At 42.8% G+C, this 18,289-nt stretch overlaps 1 protein-coding gene across 3 annotated transcripts in view; it reads right to left on the bottom strand.

Moving 5' to 3' along the window:
- LOC136790898 (nuclear pore complex protein Nup153-like) overlaps positions 1–16,824 on the bottom strand; it is a 36,673-nt gene extending 19,849 nt beyond the window's left edge. Inside the window, exons 1-10 of one of the 3 annotated variants that reach the window (XM_066997704.1) lie at positions 14,351–16,781; positions 11,698–11,908; positions 9,322–9,570; positions 7,979–8,118; positions 7,771–7,896; positions 5,479–5,589; positions 5,303–5,341; positions 5,149–5,202; positions 2,187–2,345; positions 1,035–1,087 (exon numbers count right to left, since the gene is read on the bottom strand). In XM_066997704.1, coding sequence (XP_066853805.1) covers positions 1,035–1,087; positions 2,187–2,345; positions 5,149–5,202; positions 5,303–5,341; positions 5,479–5,589; positions 7,771–7,896; positions 7,979–8,118; positions 9,322–9,570; positions 11,698–11,908; positions 14,351–14,590 — 1,382 coding nt within the window. In that variant the 5' untranslated portion in view covers positions 14,591–16,781. Of the gene's footprint in view, positions 1–1,034; positions 1,088–2,186; positions 2,346–5,148; positions 5,203–5,302; positions 5,342–5,478; positions 5,590–7,770; positions 7,897–7,978; positions 8,119–9,321; positions 9,571–11,697; positions 11,909–14,350 lie in introns of all 3 variants that reach the window. The other 2 variants (XM_066997706.1, XM_066997705.1) reach the window with 2 other exon arrangements.
- Between the last annotated feature and the right edge of the window lie 1,465 nt (positions 16,825–18,289).

Here is an 18,289-nt window from a genome sequence, read left to right on the forward strand (position 1 = left end):
GCAGATGAGCATAGAGTCAACAAAATTCCCTGCTACTGTTCTTTGAAAAGAGCGACCCCCTAAAAACCGAGTGCAAAGTCTCTTAACTCAAGCATTATTACCCAAAACACCATTTGCCCAGAAGGAAAAGCCATCAATATTATCTGGAGGATAACTCATTTGACCTAATCCAAGAAAGCAGTGTAACACAAAGCAGTCTCCTCAAGAAGAAATTCAATTAATTCTGCTGGATTTTTTTTATTTTAGAGATGAGTTAGCATTTGGCCTCAAATGATTCTAAAGAACACATGGTCTTCATGTGAACTCAAAGCAGACAATTAACTTCATCATGAAAGGAGTATTAAAAAAAAGAATAATAAATCATAAATCTTCCTCCATGTTTTTGCTTAAAAAATAAAGAAAAAAACACATCAATAAACATCCTCCTGAACTGTAACTCACTTCCCCTACTTCACCTTCTAAAGAATGCTTCAGAAAGAATCATCCCATTAGGACAGAGCTTTCAAACTGCAAGCAATTAAATAGCTAAAACTAATAGCTTTTCCCCTAGGGAACATTAGGAGGGACAAATTATTTTGTTATAAGTAAACTGAGTTATAAACCATGAAATATCTGTCAAAGCAAAATTTGTAACGCTACAGATTTAGTTAAACTACAAAATGAGCCATATTTCCTGTAGAAGGAAAAAATTAGGCCTCCAATAGCAAAGATCCTTTCTGTGGATACAGCATTATAACGTGCCTCGTTTCCCATCTTCGTATCCTACTCAGAAGATAAACTTGGGATAAAAAGTGGTGTATCAGTACTTTTATTCTTGCTCATCTTCCTTCCTTTCATAAAAACAACAATTTTCTCAAAGTTATATTGATCTTCAAACACAATCCAGACTTTGCAGCTGCCTCAAAATACAAAATTTTCATTGGATTTCCCATTCCTTTTACTGAGAACTGTCACCACCTTTCAGGTGCAGACCGTACTGAAAAAGGAGATTTCTTTCTTCCTTCAAGTAAGTTTTAAATTAATAGATGTCATACCTTTCAGATGGTTCTGCTCGCTGTTCTGCAGGCAAAGTCTTCTCTCTCATCCCCTGCAAGTTAAGTTTAGTTCAAGACTTAGCTGAATATGTACAGAATACACAAAGTACCAACAACCACTTCATGTGTTTTTTTGTGGTTTTTATTTTATTTATTTATTTTTAATTTTATAGCACTGAATACACCTCACCTACTTAACGTTGTTCCCTAATTCAGCATTGTGGGTACAGTTCAGTTAAATTTTGGGGCTAAAGTAAGCACACTGCTTCACTCAGCATTGAGGACAAACTGATAGAACACTAAATCAAATTTGTCAAATCCTCTAACAAAGAAAGTAATTATTTTAAACAAAATGACAAAAATTGTGTGTGGGGGGGAGAGTTTTCATCAAAACTTGTGTTTGCCAACCCCGTAAAAGGGACATACTTTTCTGTTTTCTGTCATTTATCAACAAACAAGAAAAAAAAAACCTCTACCCCCCTAAAAACTAAGCAGTTGCTGCTACATTCATTTTAGAACTTTACCAAATGGAGATTGTGCTGGCTAAACAATACAGAGATTGAAAGAGTTAAAAGCAATAAGCAACCAGTATTACTGTCCACTTTGATTTCCAGCCTAAGAAGCCCATACACTTAACACGTGGTCATTTGTACACTCAGACTGATACTGGAAACACAGATGTTTTCGCAGAAAGAGATGCCCATTTAATTTTATGGAAAATTTATCAGACTCCATCTACTCCAAAGCAATCAAAACCGATAACTCAGCACATTGTCAGAACTCTCACTTGGAGCACATAGCTCACCTGGAATAGTTTACACAGAACACGAGCATGTTTCATCAGTGACAGCTTTGTGTACATGAGAATATAAAAGGAAAACATTTCTGTCTTTTAATATTCTTTCACTGACAACAGGATGACTCAATAGCACATCATGACATCGTGAAAACAACCACAAGACACTGAGTGTTCCAAAAACAGAATTAAATCCATAAAAGCTCAATCTATTTCACAATGGTTCCCACTGCCTTAAAGCTCGCCTCAAACATACTATCAGTACTTTTTGCAAAGATAGGATAACAATTGGTTTGAGAAACATTCCAAGACTGGAAAAAAAAAACAGGCACATAAGGACTCAAAAATGTACTCACTTGGTACTTTGTGTCTACTCTCTGGCAAATTTTGCTGGACTGAGTAGTTGAAGTCGGTGATGGTTCAGAATACCGCGTATAACGCATCGGCTGACGGTTTACTGTTGGTGTCACAAGTCTCTTAACAGGTGGAGGCTGGAATGCATTCTGGGATTCCAGCTTTGAAAGGGAAACAGCAATCAATTTATCCTTACGTCCACCCAAATTAATTCCAATATTTATTGATGAAAACAAATTACAGAACTATAAACCTCCCCCCATCGGTCTTGGCACTCAGTGAATACAATTTGAAAATTCTGAAGACCGTTCAACTTGTAGAGGGAAATCACCAGAAAACCAGTAACGAAATCCATAAAGCTATATATAAGTAGCCAAAGTCTGACTGAATTCCATTTCAAAATTTGGCAGTTAGCTTCATAGACAAAATAATTCATGCTACCATAATTAAAATAACCCATGTTCCTAGAATATGCTCCTATCTTTTCCTCTGCCCACACTGTGATTTTTTTTTTTTAGTAGCTTAATTCATTAATTTAACATTTGAAGTGTTAAGCAACTAATTATACAGGCTTCTGGGCTTCACATTCCCTACATTTTCCCTCTTCAAAGTTACACAAACAATAGAACACACTCAAAAAAACCAACTTGTCAGTCTTACAATAATCTCATTCATTAAAATATGATCCAATGCTTTACATGTGCATTAGATGCACTTCAAGTAGTGGGTTTGACTTCCCTTTTCAAAGCATTTTCACAGACCAGAGTTAATTTTTAACACAGACCACTGCGTGTTCTGCAAAACTGACTTAACTGAACTGTCAGACAGAAAACAAACCCTAAAGGCTACAAGATTTACCGATGGCTCCGCCTGCGGTCTTAAGGATCAGAAAATACAGTCTTAGGAAGCATGCTATTGTTCAAATCAATACCAACAGGAAATTTTTGTTTACGCTGCAGCTTTAATTTCACAGTATCTCCCAGCTCTTAGTAATAGGATTCACACTCTCTCTAAAGTATACAAAAATACATCTTTCTAAAAAATATTACATTCAGTTTGAAACCTTGAATAAGACATGTTTTATGTAAGTTCACAAATCTACTTCGAGTGAACGACGGTTCATTGCTGGTTTTAAAGGTAAAAAAGAAAAATATTAATTCCCCCAGTTAGGCATTCAATACACCAAGAGCTATTCTGCCTGGTACAGTTCCTTGAAATAAGAAAAATACCACATCACTGCTACCCACTGCAGAAGTTTAGCCCGAGTGCACAAGTGTTCCGTCAACCGCATGTTCACTTTAGCAGGAAAACACACGATCGTCTCCTCAGCAAATAATTGCTTCTCATCACGGGCTACCCTTCTCCCGCCACCATTATGAATTCTAGTATTATGAATAGACAATCTATCTCCTTTCACCCACTGACAGCTGCGTGCAACATTCATTTAGTGGCTGACAATTTCAGGCTCTCTGTTGCAAATCTGGCAGATCTTTCTTAATGCCTTATCACAGGTGTATTGCTATAATATAACTGAGAATTCACACCAGATTTGGTTTTAGTTATTTGGATAATATTTATGATATACTTCACTTCTCCATGCCCTTGTAATTTGGCAGATGGTGAAAAGATGGTCCAGGAAATCTGAGATGTTTGTAAACTCTGAAGTGATTGTAAACTTAATTATACATCCATCCAATCAAGGAATTAGCACAGAAACTTCTTGAGACACTGTCCCTTTTCTCATTAGAACAGAAGATGAAAAGTTTGCACATCTTGTTATTTCCTTCAGTCACCTGATCTTCAAGTGGTCATTTAAGGGTTTTGCAATTTAATAAGCCCAAGGATACCCCTAACTAAAGTCGTCAAAAAAAGATGACTAGTTTTCATTTTTTAAAGAAAATGAAAGGAAATCATGCTTTACCACAGCATTATCACCAGTTCTGTGCTACCTCCAAATAGGAATTTAGGAGCGTTAAGATTTATAGCGTCAGAAAAGAAAAAGAAAAAAAAAAACCTCTACCCCCCTAAAAACTAAGCAGTTGCTGCTACATTCATTTTAGAACTTTACCAAATGGAGATTGTGCTGGCTAAACAATACAGAGATTGAAAGAGTTAAAAGCAATAAGCAACCAGTATTACTGTCCACTTTGATTTCCAGCCTAAGAAGCCCATACACTTAACAAGTGGTCATTTGTACACTCAGACTGATACTGGAAACACAGATGTTTTCGCAGAAAGAGATGCCCATTTAATTTTATGGAAAATTTATCAGACTCCAACGATGGTTCATCGCTGGTTTTAAAGGTAAAAATGAAAAATATTAATTCCCCCAGTTAGGCATTTAATACACCAAGAGCTATTGTGCCTGGTACAGTTTTGCAGTTTAATGATACCCCTAACTAAAGTCATCAAAAAAAGATGACTAGTTTTCATTTTTTAAAGAAAATGAAAGGAAATCATGCTTTACCACAGCATTCTCACCAGTTCTGTGCTACCTCCAAATAGGAATTTAGGAGCGTAAGATTTATAGCGTCGGAAATTAACAATTTTCCTCCTCTTTACTTTGAATGGTGATAAAAAGCACAAAAACTAGTTTTCTGTGCCCGAATGAACACGGAAGTCTGTACAAAGTCTATATGACCACTCAGTCAGTATTTTTCTATTTGTGATCATTTCTTCAAGAGAAAACTTGCCTCAACAGGAATTTTAATATGCAGCTTCACCCCAAGTTGGGGGACAAGATAAAACGACTTGGTGTGTTCTAGAGCTGTTGCTCTCAACTTACAAAGATAACATAATTCTTAACCTGAGTAATCTTCACAGCCCATCATCTATTGTGGATACATGCCAATATTAACTTGATTTGATGTCTATGTTGTCACTGAGGTTTGAGAAAATTTTTCTAATAGTGATAAAGCATTGAAAAAGTTATCTACCTCAGCTTAAGACATTATTGGTTCTTACCTTTCTTCGTTTGGACTGGAAGTCAGTAATATCCGGTTTATCTATGTCCGGAGGCTGAGGGAAAAAACAAAGCATAAATATTAGAGGGCAATTTTTTTCTCCTGAGAGAGAGGGTTCCCTGCAACAAAAATGTGGGGGTTCATGGTCAACTTACACAACACAGCGGCAAAAGAGATGTCATTCTTTTAGCATCCTGTTGAAAAAACAGCGCAATAAATTAAACCGGCCACAACGTAAGGAAGAATAGTTTTATCTTTATCCTTTGATGGCACATTTACTAAGTTTTATAAACACATGAAGCAAAAACAGATTAAAAGAAGTGCTATTTACCAACAAAGGGCTTGACAGCTTCTCCACTGCCTCCAAGATGCACCACGCTGAGGTACTCAAGGTAGCGTGGGACCGCACAGTTTCTTGTCTAGCTTTCGCTCTCTTTTGTGCCTGAAAAATTAGCATTTTAAGTGTTACAATGGTCAATTCTCAGCTAAGGAGGCATGTTTTTTACGTCCCAAGGCTACACTGATGATACAATCAATATATTCTGATGACAGAGAAACATGCAGTCACTGGGAGTTCAAGCCATAAAGAAGAGAATACATTCGGAGTTTAATGAAGTTTACCTTGGGCCTCAGTGCATCTTGCACGTGCTTGTTGCACGAGCAATAAAAGAACTCCGTACTTGTAAAAGGTCAAGACGGATGATGCTAGGACTGCTAAGGCCTCCGAAGCAGTAATCAGGGAAACAGAACTCAAGAAAAGGCTTGTGGTACAGAAAGCATTTTCAGTAACAACACAGACCTCAGAGTTTCACGATGGTCTAAGTGTACCATCTTAAAATCAGTGTATACAATCATAACCAGGAACTAGTTTTACTTCTCTCTTGCTTCCTCCCTTCCCCCAAGATTAAAGTTGGCTGCAAATCTTTGTCTTAAAAGATAAAGATCTGATTTAAACTGTAACAGATCTAAACATTACACTGAAAAAGTAAACTGTTTATTTGCACCACCCAACTTCAAATATCAGTCAAAAACTTCCTTTGGTGTGACTTTTTTTCTTCCCAGGTTAAACCCCTCATATAACCACACTGTGCTTATCACACGATGTGAAGACAGGAAGCAGACCACGCAGCATGTAAAAACACAAGTGAGACTCACAGAACCACAGAATGGTTAAGGTTGGAAGTGACCTCTAGAGATCGCCTGGTCTACCCCCCCGCTCAAGCAGGGCCACCCCGAGCAGGTTGCCCAGGACCATGTCAAGTCAGCTCTTGAAGACCTCCAAAGAGGGAGACTCCACAGCCTCTCCGGGCAACCCGTGCCAGGGCTCCATCACCCGCACAGTGCAAAAGCATTTCCTGATGCTCAGACAGAGCCTCACGTTTCAGTTTGTGCCTGTTGCCTCTTGACCTGGCACTGGGCACCGCTGAAAACACAATGGCTCTCTATGCTCTTTGCACCATCCATTCAGGTATTTATATACACCAATAAGATCCCCCCAAACCTCCTCTCCTCCATGCTAAACAGGCCCAGCAGTCCCTGCCTCTCCTCAGAGGAGAGGTGCTCCCAGTCCCTTGATCTTCTTGGTGGCCCTTCGCTGGACTCTCTAGTACCTTGCTGTCATTCACAGCAAGCAGCAAGAAGCAAGCTACTCTCTCCTTTAAAAGCCTAGTATTTTGGTTCCTCTTTTTACCATAATGCAGTAATATTGTAAAAAACAAAAATAGCCGACCAAAGAGGGTTCCCAGCTTTGCACCACAAGGTTTCAAGGTTTCCCGTAAGTGAGGTACTTGTACTGCCCTTTTTCCGTTGCACAAATGGACTGTCAGAACAGAGCCAGCAAACCCGCGTTTTCATTTTCTTCAAATTCCTTTTGATTTATCGATAAAAGTCACTTTCATTTAAATACATTCCTACCAAACCTGATTTGACTTTCCTTTTCGATTCAGCTCTAGCTAATCAGAGTTGTCAGCAGTTTTTATTTGCTATTTCCAAGAACTCTTGGGGGCAAATAACTCTCTCCAAGAACTATATGAATCGTTCAAAACAGAAAGCATGTTACTGCTTATCTTGGGACTGCATTTAGTCCTGCATGCCTCTGTGTACCAGAAGAACAAAGGATCAGCAAAGTTGATTTTAGATATTTTCAAAGACTGCAGGTTTATACAACATATCCATAGCATGAATGTAGGCATGCTTGGAAAAGAAGATCCACAGATAAATATTAGCCAGGTTTGACTACTGTAGCTTTTGCTACCATAAACACAAGTTTTCAAAGTTATGCTGTCATTGGTTTTTTTGCATCAAGTTATTTTAACGTAATGTAGTCAGAGGCAGACAATGGCACTTGAATGGAATTTTTTGAAAGACCTAACAACAGAGGAAACCCCAACTACCAACAACTAGCCCAAACTGTCATTCTTGTTCTTTCTGACAAGTGTTACCTGTGGTAAAAACTGTCATTAAAGAATTTAAACAGAAATCAATCTCAGACGTCTATTTTTGTAGACCAAGAGGGCAGAAGAGCAACTGTTACCACATATTCAGCTCCCTGCTCAAAGCTCCTTTGGCAGTGCTGCTTTTTTTATTTCCATCACTATTTCCCACTACACTACTTTTCTCATACCTGATAAGGTTCCGTCTTTGGCTGCCTTGATCTTACAGCTGCACCACCGGCATAGGCCGTCTTTCCGGGGTAAAATGGAGAAAACCCAAGCTGGTTTTGCTTAAAAACAGACGTGCTTCCACGTACCTACGGAAACACAGTATGAGAAGTGGATAGAAAAACAGGTACACATTCAAACTGATTAAAAGAAATACTGTGCAGTACTTACAGGACACAGTCCTCCAAAAACAAATAAACTGAATGCAGGTTTCTTAGAGCTAGCTGCAGAATGCTGCGAGAGGGAATGAGTTCTTTCAGCTTCTGTGGGCCAGAGCAGTGACGATGAAGTATTTTTTAAAACTGCAACATCTGCCAAAATGACGTATGCTAGATGTAAATGCCTCTCGTACGTACAGAACTTTAACAATAAAGATCACACTAATTCAAGTTCTTCAATACAGAAAAATAAGCATGACTTCAGCTTCTTTAAATAGATCAACTTCACGTACAGACTGAAAACCAAGTATCACCTACAAACTTGAAAACTGTTCACAGAGCTGCAAGTAGTTTTCAGCAATCTTACCAAGTTAATACTGTGCTTCCAATGCAGATATTTTTTTCCTTCAGGCTAAGATAAAAGAGGACCGCATAAACATCAGTGCATTTGTACGGACAAAGCTTTTTTCTATGTTGGTAAAAGGCTGGAGGCCAGCACAGATCATAATCGCATAGGTTTTAAACCTGGAAGATTCCCCAAAGGCTGCTCTAAGAGTTAACGATCTTCTGCCCATGTATGTTTTACGAAGACACACCAGAAAGTTCTAGTGCACTCAGGTTATATTGCTAAAGCCCAGCAACTCTACTCTCAGCTGTACAAAAGTTCTCTGCAAAACCTGCTGAGCACACGTCAGTCCCTGTCTATATGGGGGACTAGAAAAAGCTGCAAACCTGCTGTTCGCCCTTTCAGCGAGAAGACCTACGTACCAACCTACATCGACACGATGCTTATTTTTTATTTTAAAATGGTGTGCTTTCCTCAATGAATTTGGCAAAAGACATGAAAGTATTGACAGCTGAAGCCTTCTACCAAGAAAGGTCAAAAAACAGCCTATAGCTTATGACAGAGTAGTTTCTTTATCTTCTCTTGCTGAAACACAGGAAAACATCTCGTGTTCCTATTTGTCACCTGCACTTATTCACATTTAACCAGCTGTCTGTTAGATATTCTGAGTCACTCTTCCTTCTAGACAATCAGCCTAGTTGTCAAGCTACGGCAAGTCAGCCTGATTTCCTACCGTCCCAGTTCAAAATTTACATATAACCTAGCTGAATGTGTATATTTCAGCATTGACTCTTTCTAACATCAGGGTATCATAAACGTATTCCAAAGCACGCTTCTATTAAAAAGGTGATAGGATTATATACTTCTAAAACACTAAAAATTCAATTTAATTCTCGCATCCAAAGTTGACATTCACCTATTTTATTTACTAAGGTGATGTGGAATATTAAAGAACGCAAGGTACTTCACATTAAAAAAAAAGTCAATTAAACAGAGAACACAAAAATCACCTTCATCAGATGCTCTAGAGGAGGAATCACTGGTTGTTGAGATGTTATCATCGTCTTGTTGAGAGGTAGAATCTTCTATTTCTTTTATCAAGGACAGCCTAGGACTGCCAATGCCAAATACAGAAGATGTCGAGGGCTGACAAGGTGGGACAGGAGAATCCAGCATGGTATAATTCAGACGGCTCCGATGAAGAGAGGGCCTTGTTAACACAACTGGGAAGTTCAGTGCTGATCTACTTGTGGATGGTTCTAGACAAGAACAGGGAGATAATTAGCTTTGCTATAGACAAGCTCACAGAAGCCAAAACCTGTTTCCTATCGACAGCCATGCTATTGCCAAGTTCTAAGCGCAAAAAGAGAGAAGCCAAATTTAACTTCTTCCTCACCCAGATACGGTTGCATCTAACTGTCTGGCTACAACAACAACACTGCTTGCGATACACAGTATTAATGTTGCATCCAGAAGTAGTTAACTATGAGGTTTTACAACACCACATTCTGACCCCGTGCTCAAATGCTCTAACGCTGACTTGGCCGTTCACTAAATCAAACATATATACTCCTTCTCCCATGTACAGCTTGCAATAAGCTTTACAAAATTTGAGATTACACGGTAAATTACAGATAACACTGCAGCTTCCATAATATTGGAACAAAGGTTACATTAATCTGAATACACAACATGAAAATGAACGTTTGCAGTACTTTTTTCCCAAGTTCTTCCATATCAGCTCACGTTAGAGGCAAAACATCATCTCCTACCCATTAACTATTGGGATTTTGACCCAAGGGACAAGGATGTTGACCCAAGTAACCAGATGAGCATTTTTCCCTCTTGAAGCAAAGGGTCTGCAAACAATGCCAGTGGCCTGGAATAGGTGGCCTTGAAGTCTATCTTGCTAAATGAATGGAACTATTCATGGGTATTTTGCCTGATGAAAGCCTACTGTCTCTCCCAGGAATCTGGGCAATTCAAATGACTTTGAGCCACTATCCTCTTGATACTTGAACTGAAGCTTAAACTAGTTAGTTCAATCTTCATAACCACTGCAGTACCACTAATTAGCTCTCCAAACCATGAGCAGATTTTTAGGACAGCACCATTTGAGATACAGAAAGTTCTTCAGGCGGAAGGCCACCCAATATAGGCTCCAGCACACTGATACCTCAGAACTGAAGAAACACATTGGTTTCAAAATGTAGTAATAATTAAAAAAAAAAATCTTATTCTTAAGCATAGTAAGCAACACCCACGGACAGCAACATAAGCTGCAAAAGGTTCCAGGGTGTCCACCTGCTCCTGATCTCCTGGAGTTAGCAAGCTTGCAGTGCAGCTGTTCTTACTGAAAGCTCCTTTCACGCAGTTACATAGGAAAGCCAACATGTGTTCCTCAGTCACGAAGACCTTCTCTATTCTTTTCTCCAAACTCATTCCCAAGCTACAGCTACACAGAAAGCCATCAATCTCCTTGTTTACAATTAGATGAGATTGGAGGCAAAGATATTTCCTCCTTATTTTTTGATTCTGCCAACAACAGAAGCAACTGACTTTCCACATTATCTATGGTTACCTACGCACGCTCAGACAAAACTTCTTTACTTATTAAAAGCTGACTTCCCCAAAACAGCTAATTTAAGAGAAACTCAAATAAGAATAGATGCAAATTTATACAACAGGACTACAGGAACAGTGAGAGGCACTGGATATAAGACAAATTAATCTTTCATGAGGTAAAGGAGTTGCAAACCTCGTTGCCAACGGTCCAAATACCTTTTCAAAGACACCCCCTCCCCCCGCGTAGACCTTAAAGTTATTGAATATTTTAAGGATAATAATCTCATAAACCACATCCGTGCACAAGTTCCCCAGTTCACCATCAAGTTAACGAGGAACTTTACTAAATTGATCAAAGCCCAAAACAAAAAAAAAACAAAACAAAACAAACAAAGTCGGGACACGAGACGGAATTTTCCTCTGCCATTCTAGCATCTAGTCTTTTGTTTCGAAGACTGCAAAACAAATTAATTTTTTTAATTGCCTTAGGCAATTAGACAGATTTTCATTCCATATCTTTTAAAAGATGGAAAATGCAACCCAGCACACTTGCAAATGACTTATTTTCAGCATTTAGCACCTGGCTAATAGAGTACCTAAAGTTAACTGATGCCTTCCAAGAGCATAAGATGTATGCTTCGTAACTGTGTATACAGTTTAAAGCTAAGACGGTTTCACAAACAGTTGTTTTGACTTTTTTTGGTTTTTTTTTTTCATTCTGTCAAAACCCTCATTCCAATTTCCTTTTGAAATTCAGATTCAAAACTAGAAATCTGTGAATAAATACAGATGGCCAGAATTCCAAATGATTTTTCACATACCTCGTCTACTAATTCCTGCTGGTTCAGGCGTGAATCTCTCATCGATTATGGTATCTTCATCTGAATAATCGTGGTGATAGTTTACCGGAGTCTCCTCCTGGTTTGCAGATTCATTTCTGTCTACACACTCCTCCTCACGCTTATTGAAATACTTCTGCAGCCAGGCCGGTACAATATTTTTCACCGTTTCTGTCATTCTGCTAATTATTCCCTGCTTGAAAGAAAAAACACTTGTTTAATTACAGAAACGCAGTCAACAGCATATGCTGCGATACCACCTTCCACGGACCTTGAAGACAGATATTATACAGCAAATATTCAGAAGACGACGACGAGGTTGATCCCTGGCATAGGATCGCTACACTTCTGGTAAACCTAAAATTCACCTAAGATTGATTTACAACTACCTATCACTGTCTGCACTTCCAAGTGACCTTGGCAAGGTTCAAAGTTTTGAAACCTCTGCCAAAATTCACCAGCAGGTCGTCAATCTGCAAGGCTATCAGGAAACTCTACGCCTGAACAGCTCCTGACCTACAGACTTGTTCCAGGACTCTTCCTCTTCGCACCCTCCCGTGAAAACCAACTAAACCAGAAGTTCAGCAATTATCTACTGCGACAGTCAGGACCATACTACCCATTAAAATCAGTGAATCTAAATATTTTCAATTTTAGTAATGCTGAATTGCAGTGACTATACGCACAAAAAACAGTTCTGCTCTCAACAGTCAGGCTAACCCAGAAGATGTCCTGGAAGAAACACAGCTATAGCTATAGCACCAGCACCTCCTCTTGCAAGAGCCTTCTAAAGCTGTTGCTGTATTTTGTAGAAGACTGACTCTGCGGCATACATCGGGTACGATCGGAGAATTCCCACCTGACCGAAAGCCCCAGGAACTACGGTTAAATAAAAGATAAATTAATATAAATGAATATAATTAATAATAAAAATTAATAATAAAAATTAATATCCAGAAAGCTGACAATCATGAGCTAGGCATCCTGCTAATCATCCCTCCTGCAGGCAGGGGGAAAAAAAAAAGGTAAATTAGATCCAGGACTAGTTCCCAGGAACTTTGAAGCTGCTAACTATACTGCCTACAGTGCCCAGGCACCTTCAGAGCTTAATGGTAAGAGACAGAGGGTTTGGTGGGCTGTAATTATGATCACAAGCACACAAAACACATCTATTTAAGTATTTCTAAGAATCGACTTATCGACTAAAGTTGTAGGGGGAAGGATGAGAAAAACAGCGGGGTAGGGATCAGAACCAGAGGTATAACCTCACAAAATCGCATCGGTCGCTTTCGTGCCTCCCCAACTGCATCACTGAGAGACAATTAACATTAAGCCACAGAACCTTCTGCAGAGTGGACATGATATTGAAAATAAACTGAAATTAATTGACAAATGCTCTAAGCAAGCTATCTGCTCAAAGCTCGTCCTTTTACGTTATGAACATTTGCACGATTCGTCTGGTTACAAAGCTAACTGCTATAATAAATGCACACATGTAACACCTATCAGTTTGTCTATTTATCAAATCATTAAAATTCTTCCCCGATAAGTTACTGTTAATTTGATCTGCGCTGGATGTGCAGCAGCCATTCTCTGTGCAGAATCCCCCAGATATCCCCACGCACGTGTTTGCTCTGGCACACTCTTTAAATAAACCTACTGGAAAACACGCAGAGATAACAGACAATGGAAAAGTTAGAAAACCATCTCCACTGATTATTTTCAATCCACGTGTAAGGTTTATCAGTTAGCTACACAGTGTCGGCACACGCAAGCTATGGCACTTTCAACATTAATGCACTGTTCAAGCCAGAGGTTTCAACGGTTGCTCTGTAAGCGTGGGGAATGTTTGCATTGCCCTTCCAGGCCAGCTTTAGATGGACAAGATTGATTGTCAATATGTGGTATAAGGGACTTGGCATTTCTGCAAGTGATAAAAACCTAAATGAGCAGCTATCCATGCGTAGCGCTCCCTTGGTTTTGCATATGATAATCAATCCCCTCAGCTACGTTGCTCATTTAATAGCGGAGAGGTTTTGGCTGAACAAACATGTGCAGAGGGCATCTCCAGAGCATCTCTCTGGGCGTCCTGACATTTCTTAGCAAAGAGCTGCTGGGAGGGATCTCGGCGCGTCCCCCCTCCAGCACGGGGATTTTCACACCCCGAATTGACGGACCGCTTTCACCGTCAACCTGCTGTACCCTACAGCACAAACGAGAAGCAAAGCCTGGCAGGTAACGTTCAGAGAATTGATGATGGGCTGAGGAGGGGTGCAGGGAGCGGGGAAAGCCCTGGGGGTGGCACTGGGGGTCCTGAGGGCAGCGGGCTGGGGGTGAAGGGGAGGGGGAGGAGGGGGGTAATGGGCTGGGTAGAGGGGGGTAAGGGGGTAAGTAAGGGGCTGAGGGGGTAACTGAGGGGGTTAGGAAGGGGCTGAGGGGGTAACTAAGGGGGTAACTAAGCCGTTGAGGGGGTAACTAAGGGGGTAACTAAGCGGTCGAGGGGGTAACTAAGGGGGTAAGGAGGTGGGTAGGGGGTAACTAAGGGGATAAAGGGGCGGGTAAGGTAAGGGGGTAAGTAAGGGGGTAACTGGTGGGCTGAGGGGGAAGGGCCCGCTGTGGGGGGGCCGCTCCTCACCCGCTTGCTCCTGGCACAGGGGGGCTTCGCGGCGCCCAAACGGTGGCGCCGCCTCTTCACCTTGCCGCCGGCCGCTCCTCCTCCTCCTCCTCCTCCTCCTCCTCCTCCTCCTCCTCCTGCTCCTCCTCCTCCTGATCGGGCTCCTGGGCTGCCGCCCGGCGCCCCGCCGCCACCGGCCCTGCCACCGCCGGCCATGCCGCTGCCGGTCGCGCCGCTACCGGTCGCGCCGCCCGAGGCCATACCGCCCCCCCCCCCGCGTTCGGTGCCGTCACGGGGCCCCCCCGCCCCCCGCCGCCACGCGCCGCGGGGCCTGCCCTGCCCCTCGTGGGAATAAAAATGTTGTTTTTGCAGAGTTACGTTGTTTAAAGGTAAGGAATGGGGTATCGAGGTGTGCTTGCAGCGATAAGAACGCTTAGCAGGCGACCTTGTAAAATGCAGACAACCAGACTCCGTAGAACAATTCGGGGAAAATCACGGTGTTGAGTCAAGTCAGGTAAGTGAAGAACCATTACCGCTTCAACCAGTAAAAAAGTCGAAAGAAATTCGAAATTTAACAGGCCGGCAACTGAAGGCCATGCATTGTCTGGGAAGCATCAGACAGATTGTGAGCCTGGATCACCCCCTCAGCGGGGAAACAGGGGAGGGTCCCGTCATCAAAAAGTATATAAACTGGGTTTTGGAACCAGCAGGGGCGCTCCTGCTCGTGGGACGCCCGCCACTGCGATCGCGAATAAATTCCTGCTTCGCTGAGCTCCTCGCCTGAGCCCAAGTTATTGGCTACGGAGTGTTTCTCACAATTTGGGGGCTCGTCCGGGAGCCAGTCGCCTACTGGGGAGCCCCACCGCCGCAGCAGCAGGAAGGCATGCCCCGCTGATTTCAGCGGTCCTGTGCATCGACGGCGGCGGTTCTGCGGAGAGCTGACAGAGGGCCCGAGACTGATGAAAGAGGCAGGATCCGTGAAGGAGTGGGGAAGGGAAGAAGGCAGGCACTCCGGCTTTGAGAATTGATCCGGTAACTCTGTGCACAGACCAAGGTAAGAAATAGGAAGTATTGCCTTGGGGGTCGGGTGAGACTCTGTGTGCCGTGTGATTGAGACGTACTTTTGTACGGAGCGAGTGTGGAGTCCTGATCCGCGGTTCCGCAGCTCCGCGAGGGGCGCGGCCGGAGACGGACGAAGCGTGAGATAAGGGAGAGAAAGGAAGAGTCTCGGGAAATGTGGTGTATGGTAAGCCCTTGCACGGGGAAGTGCTTGGCAATACACCAGGGAAATTTGGTGTGCGGTAGTCCTCGCACGGACGGGACGCCCGCCACTGCGATCGCGAATAAATTCCTGCTTCGCCGAGCTCCTCGCCTGAGCCCAAGTTATTGGCTACGGAGTGTTTCTCACACCCTCCCCCTCCCTCCCTCGCGCGCCCCCTCCCCTCACGGGAACGCGCGCCCCCCCCTCCCGCTGCCGCTCCCGTTCCTCGCCCCGCCCCGGTCCCGTCCCGGTCCCGCCGCCCTCCCGCTCCCGCCCTCAGGACCCGGCCGCCATAATGAACCCCGGCCCGGCCACCGTAAGCACGGGGCTAGGAGTCACCTCCAGAGCCTCCCCGCGCCGTGGCGCCGACCGCTGGTGTGCCGCAGCACCGCGCCGGGCGTGGGACGGCGCCCCGAGCCCACAGTGCTCGTCAGAAAAGCCCCGCACCGACAACCGATACCCCCGCACCGACAACCAACAGCCCCCACGCCGACAACCAACGCACAAGCAGTGTTTTAGGCCGGATTCGTGGCCCCGTTGGTCCGGGAGGCAGTCGTCACGCTAAATTCTACCCCACGGCAGGGGAACGATGGGCATCGTGACAGATCGCCGCCCCAGAAAATAAACACATAAATAAAGAATAAAAACGATAACGGGACATGAATCGTGCCCTTAATAACAGACATTGGGCAGTGAAATCACCGACTTCTGCAACAATACGTGCTCAGGGAACTGACTAAAACCCCTCCTGCATCGGCCATGTAATAGCTAGGCAAACATCACATAATACTTCCCTCCCTCATGTACACCAAACCTATTAAGGCAACCATAGTAGTGTGATAACGTGATTTTTCTCCTCCAGATCAGCGTCAAAGGCAGCTACGCTAGGTTTGCTCATAAGTTCAAACGCTGCTTTATTTATTTATTTGAATTCCATTTTTCTTATTTAGAAGGATTTCCATAGGGTGACAGGCCTTTAATGACACTCACGACTCAGAAACATTTGCCGATGCAGTCAAACGGTGTCTATTAACGCGAGGCACTGAAGTTAATTGGTATTAAAAATGAGCCAAAACGAAAGGCAAGTATCTGCGTGTCCAGCAGAATGACAGCGATCATCACCATTTGATCAACCTTCCCTGTGAGTTCTATCTGCAAGTTACTTTGAGGTAGTGCTAGAAAGAAGCGGTTAGTCCAGAGCATCCCTGCAAAAAGAAACATCCACGGCTTAAGTACCGTTTACTCTTTTGGTATCCTTTTAAGTACTTTTTACCCGTTTCGGACTCCTGCCTCTTCCCGGCTCACTGATGACAGCATTAGCAGCCCCTCAAGCTACTGTCCTACAGCCTTTCCCATCAGTGAAGAGATAGGAAAAACCCCACTACTTCTTGGAAGAGAAAACCAGCAGGTTTTTGAATAAAAGCACTCTCTGTTGCAGCTAGGTACAACGAAAAGAGTTTATGAAATCATTACGGGACATTCTTGTAGAAAACTTCCTCAAGCTTGGAAGAAAAAAAAACATTTCAGCTAAGTAAAACAGAAAATAACTGGAAGAAGTGAAGTATGGCGGTGTTGGAAAAGTTGCTTCAAAGACTTGTTTAATTAAAAAGAAGGAAAAAAGCAAGTTCCTACTGCAATCCCATCTTTGTCAAACTGATGGCGGGCACCAGTACGATGTGTTCAGCTAACACAGGCTGGAAGTTGTAACTGCAGCTGTGAAGTTTACCCAGTAAAAAGACTCCGCAAAGCATTCTAGCAGTTCCGATGCAATCACTGCTTCCTGAATTTGTGACTCACGGTTAACACGGCAGTACAGGAAGAAGTCTGGCATTCACTGTGCTCTTACGGTAAAGAATCTGCACTGCGCACACCATCCCAAGCCAGGTATGCGCTCCTAACAGGAAAGGACGATAGGCTGATAAGTCTCAGCAGAGGGAAAAAGACATCAGAGAACTACTTCATAACAGCAGCACGCGGGCTGCAACCAACGTTCTCTTCCTCTCATCATTTTCATTTCTGTGGACTCCAAGAGAATACACTCCCAACATTTTTCAGCTCTGGAGAACAAACAGCCCAACCAATCTCATTCACTGAACTACAAAACTGGTATTTTCGCTATCTAGTCCGGAAAAGGAGGCGCACGTCTCTAACGTACAGTGTAGAGACCTTGTTAATAGGCAAAGTCTGCATAAAATAGGTGGCCACAGCCTGATTTTCTGACGTTCAGGGCCTTGGGTCACACACCACCACAGCATCAGACTTAATGAAGTCACCAATCTATGTGGGCCTCTCGTTACACAGGTCACATGTTATGGACCAACCTCTCAAAGGCCAAAAACCAGCACTGATACTGCCGGGCCAACACACATCTGTAGCATCCCATTTCTGGGTGACAACACAATGAATGTTTCCACAAAGTACTCGATGCAACCTAACTACTGTGTTTGGTGATGCAAAGCAAGCCGTGTCAAAGCAGCGTAGCACCCAGGCACATTCCTGGAAGATGTTTTGCTGCTCACGTTGAAGAAAATAGATAAAAAAATCCTGTGCAGTTTGCACTTCTGAGCTCAAGTACCACAGCTATGCACTGCAATTGAAGTGGCATCAAACCTTGTAAGGTTTTGAAGCTTCAGCACTGCCATCCAAATTCAAGGAGGCTGCATCTATTATCTTGAATTTGCCCCAGCTCAGTCCCCTGA

Source organism: Anser cygnoides, chromosome 5 (genome assembly GCF_040182565.1).
Source record: "Anser cygnoides isolate HZ-2024a breed goose chromosome 5, Taihu_goose_T2T_genome, whole genome shotgun sequence".
Classification (NCBI taxonomy): domain Eukaryota; kingdom Metazoa; phylum Chordata; class Aves; order Anseriformes; family Anatidae; genus Anser; species Anser cygnoides.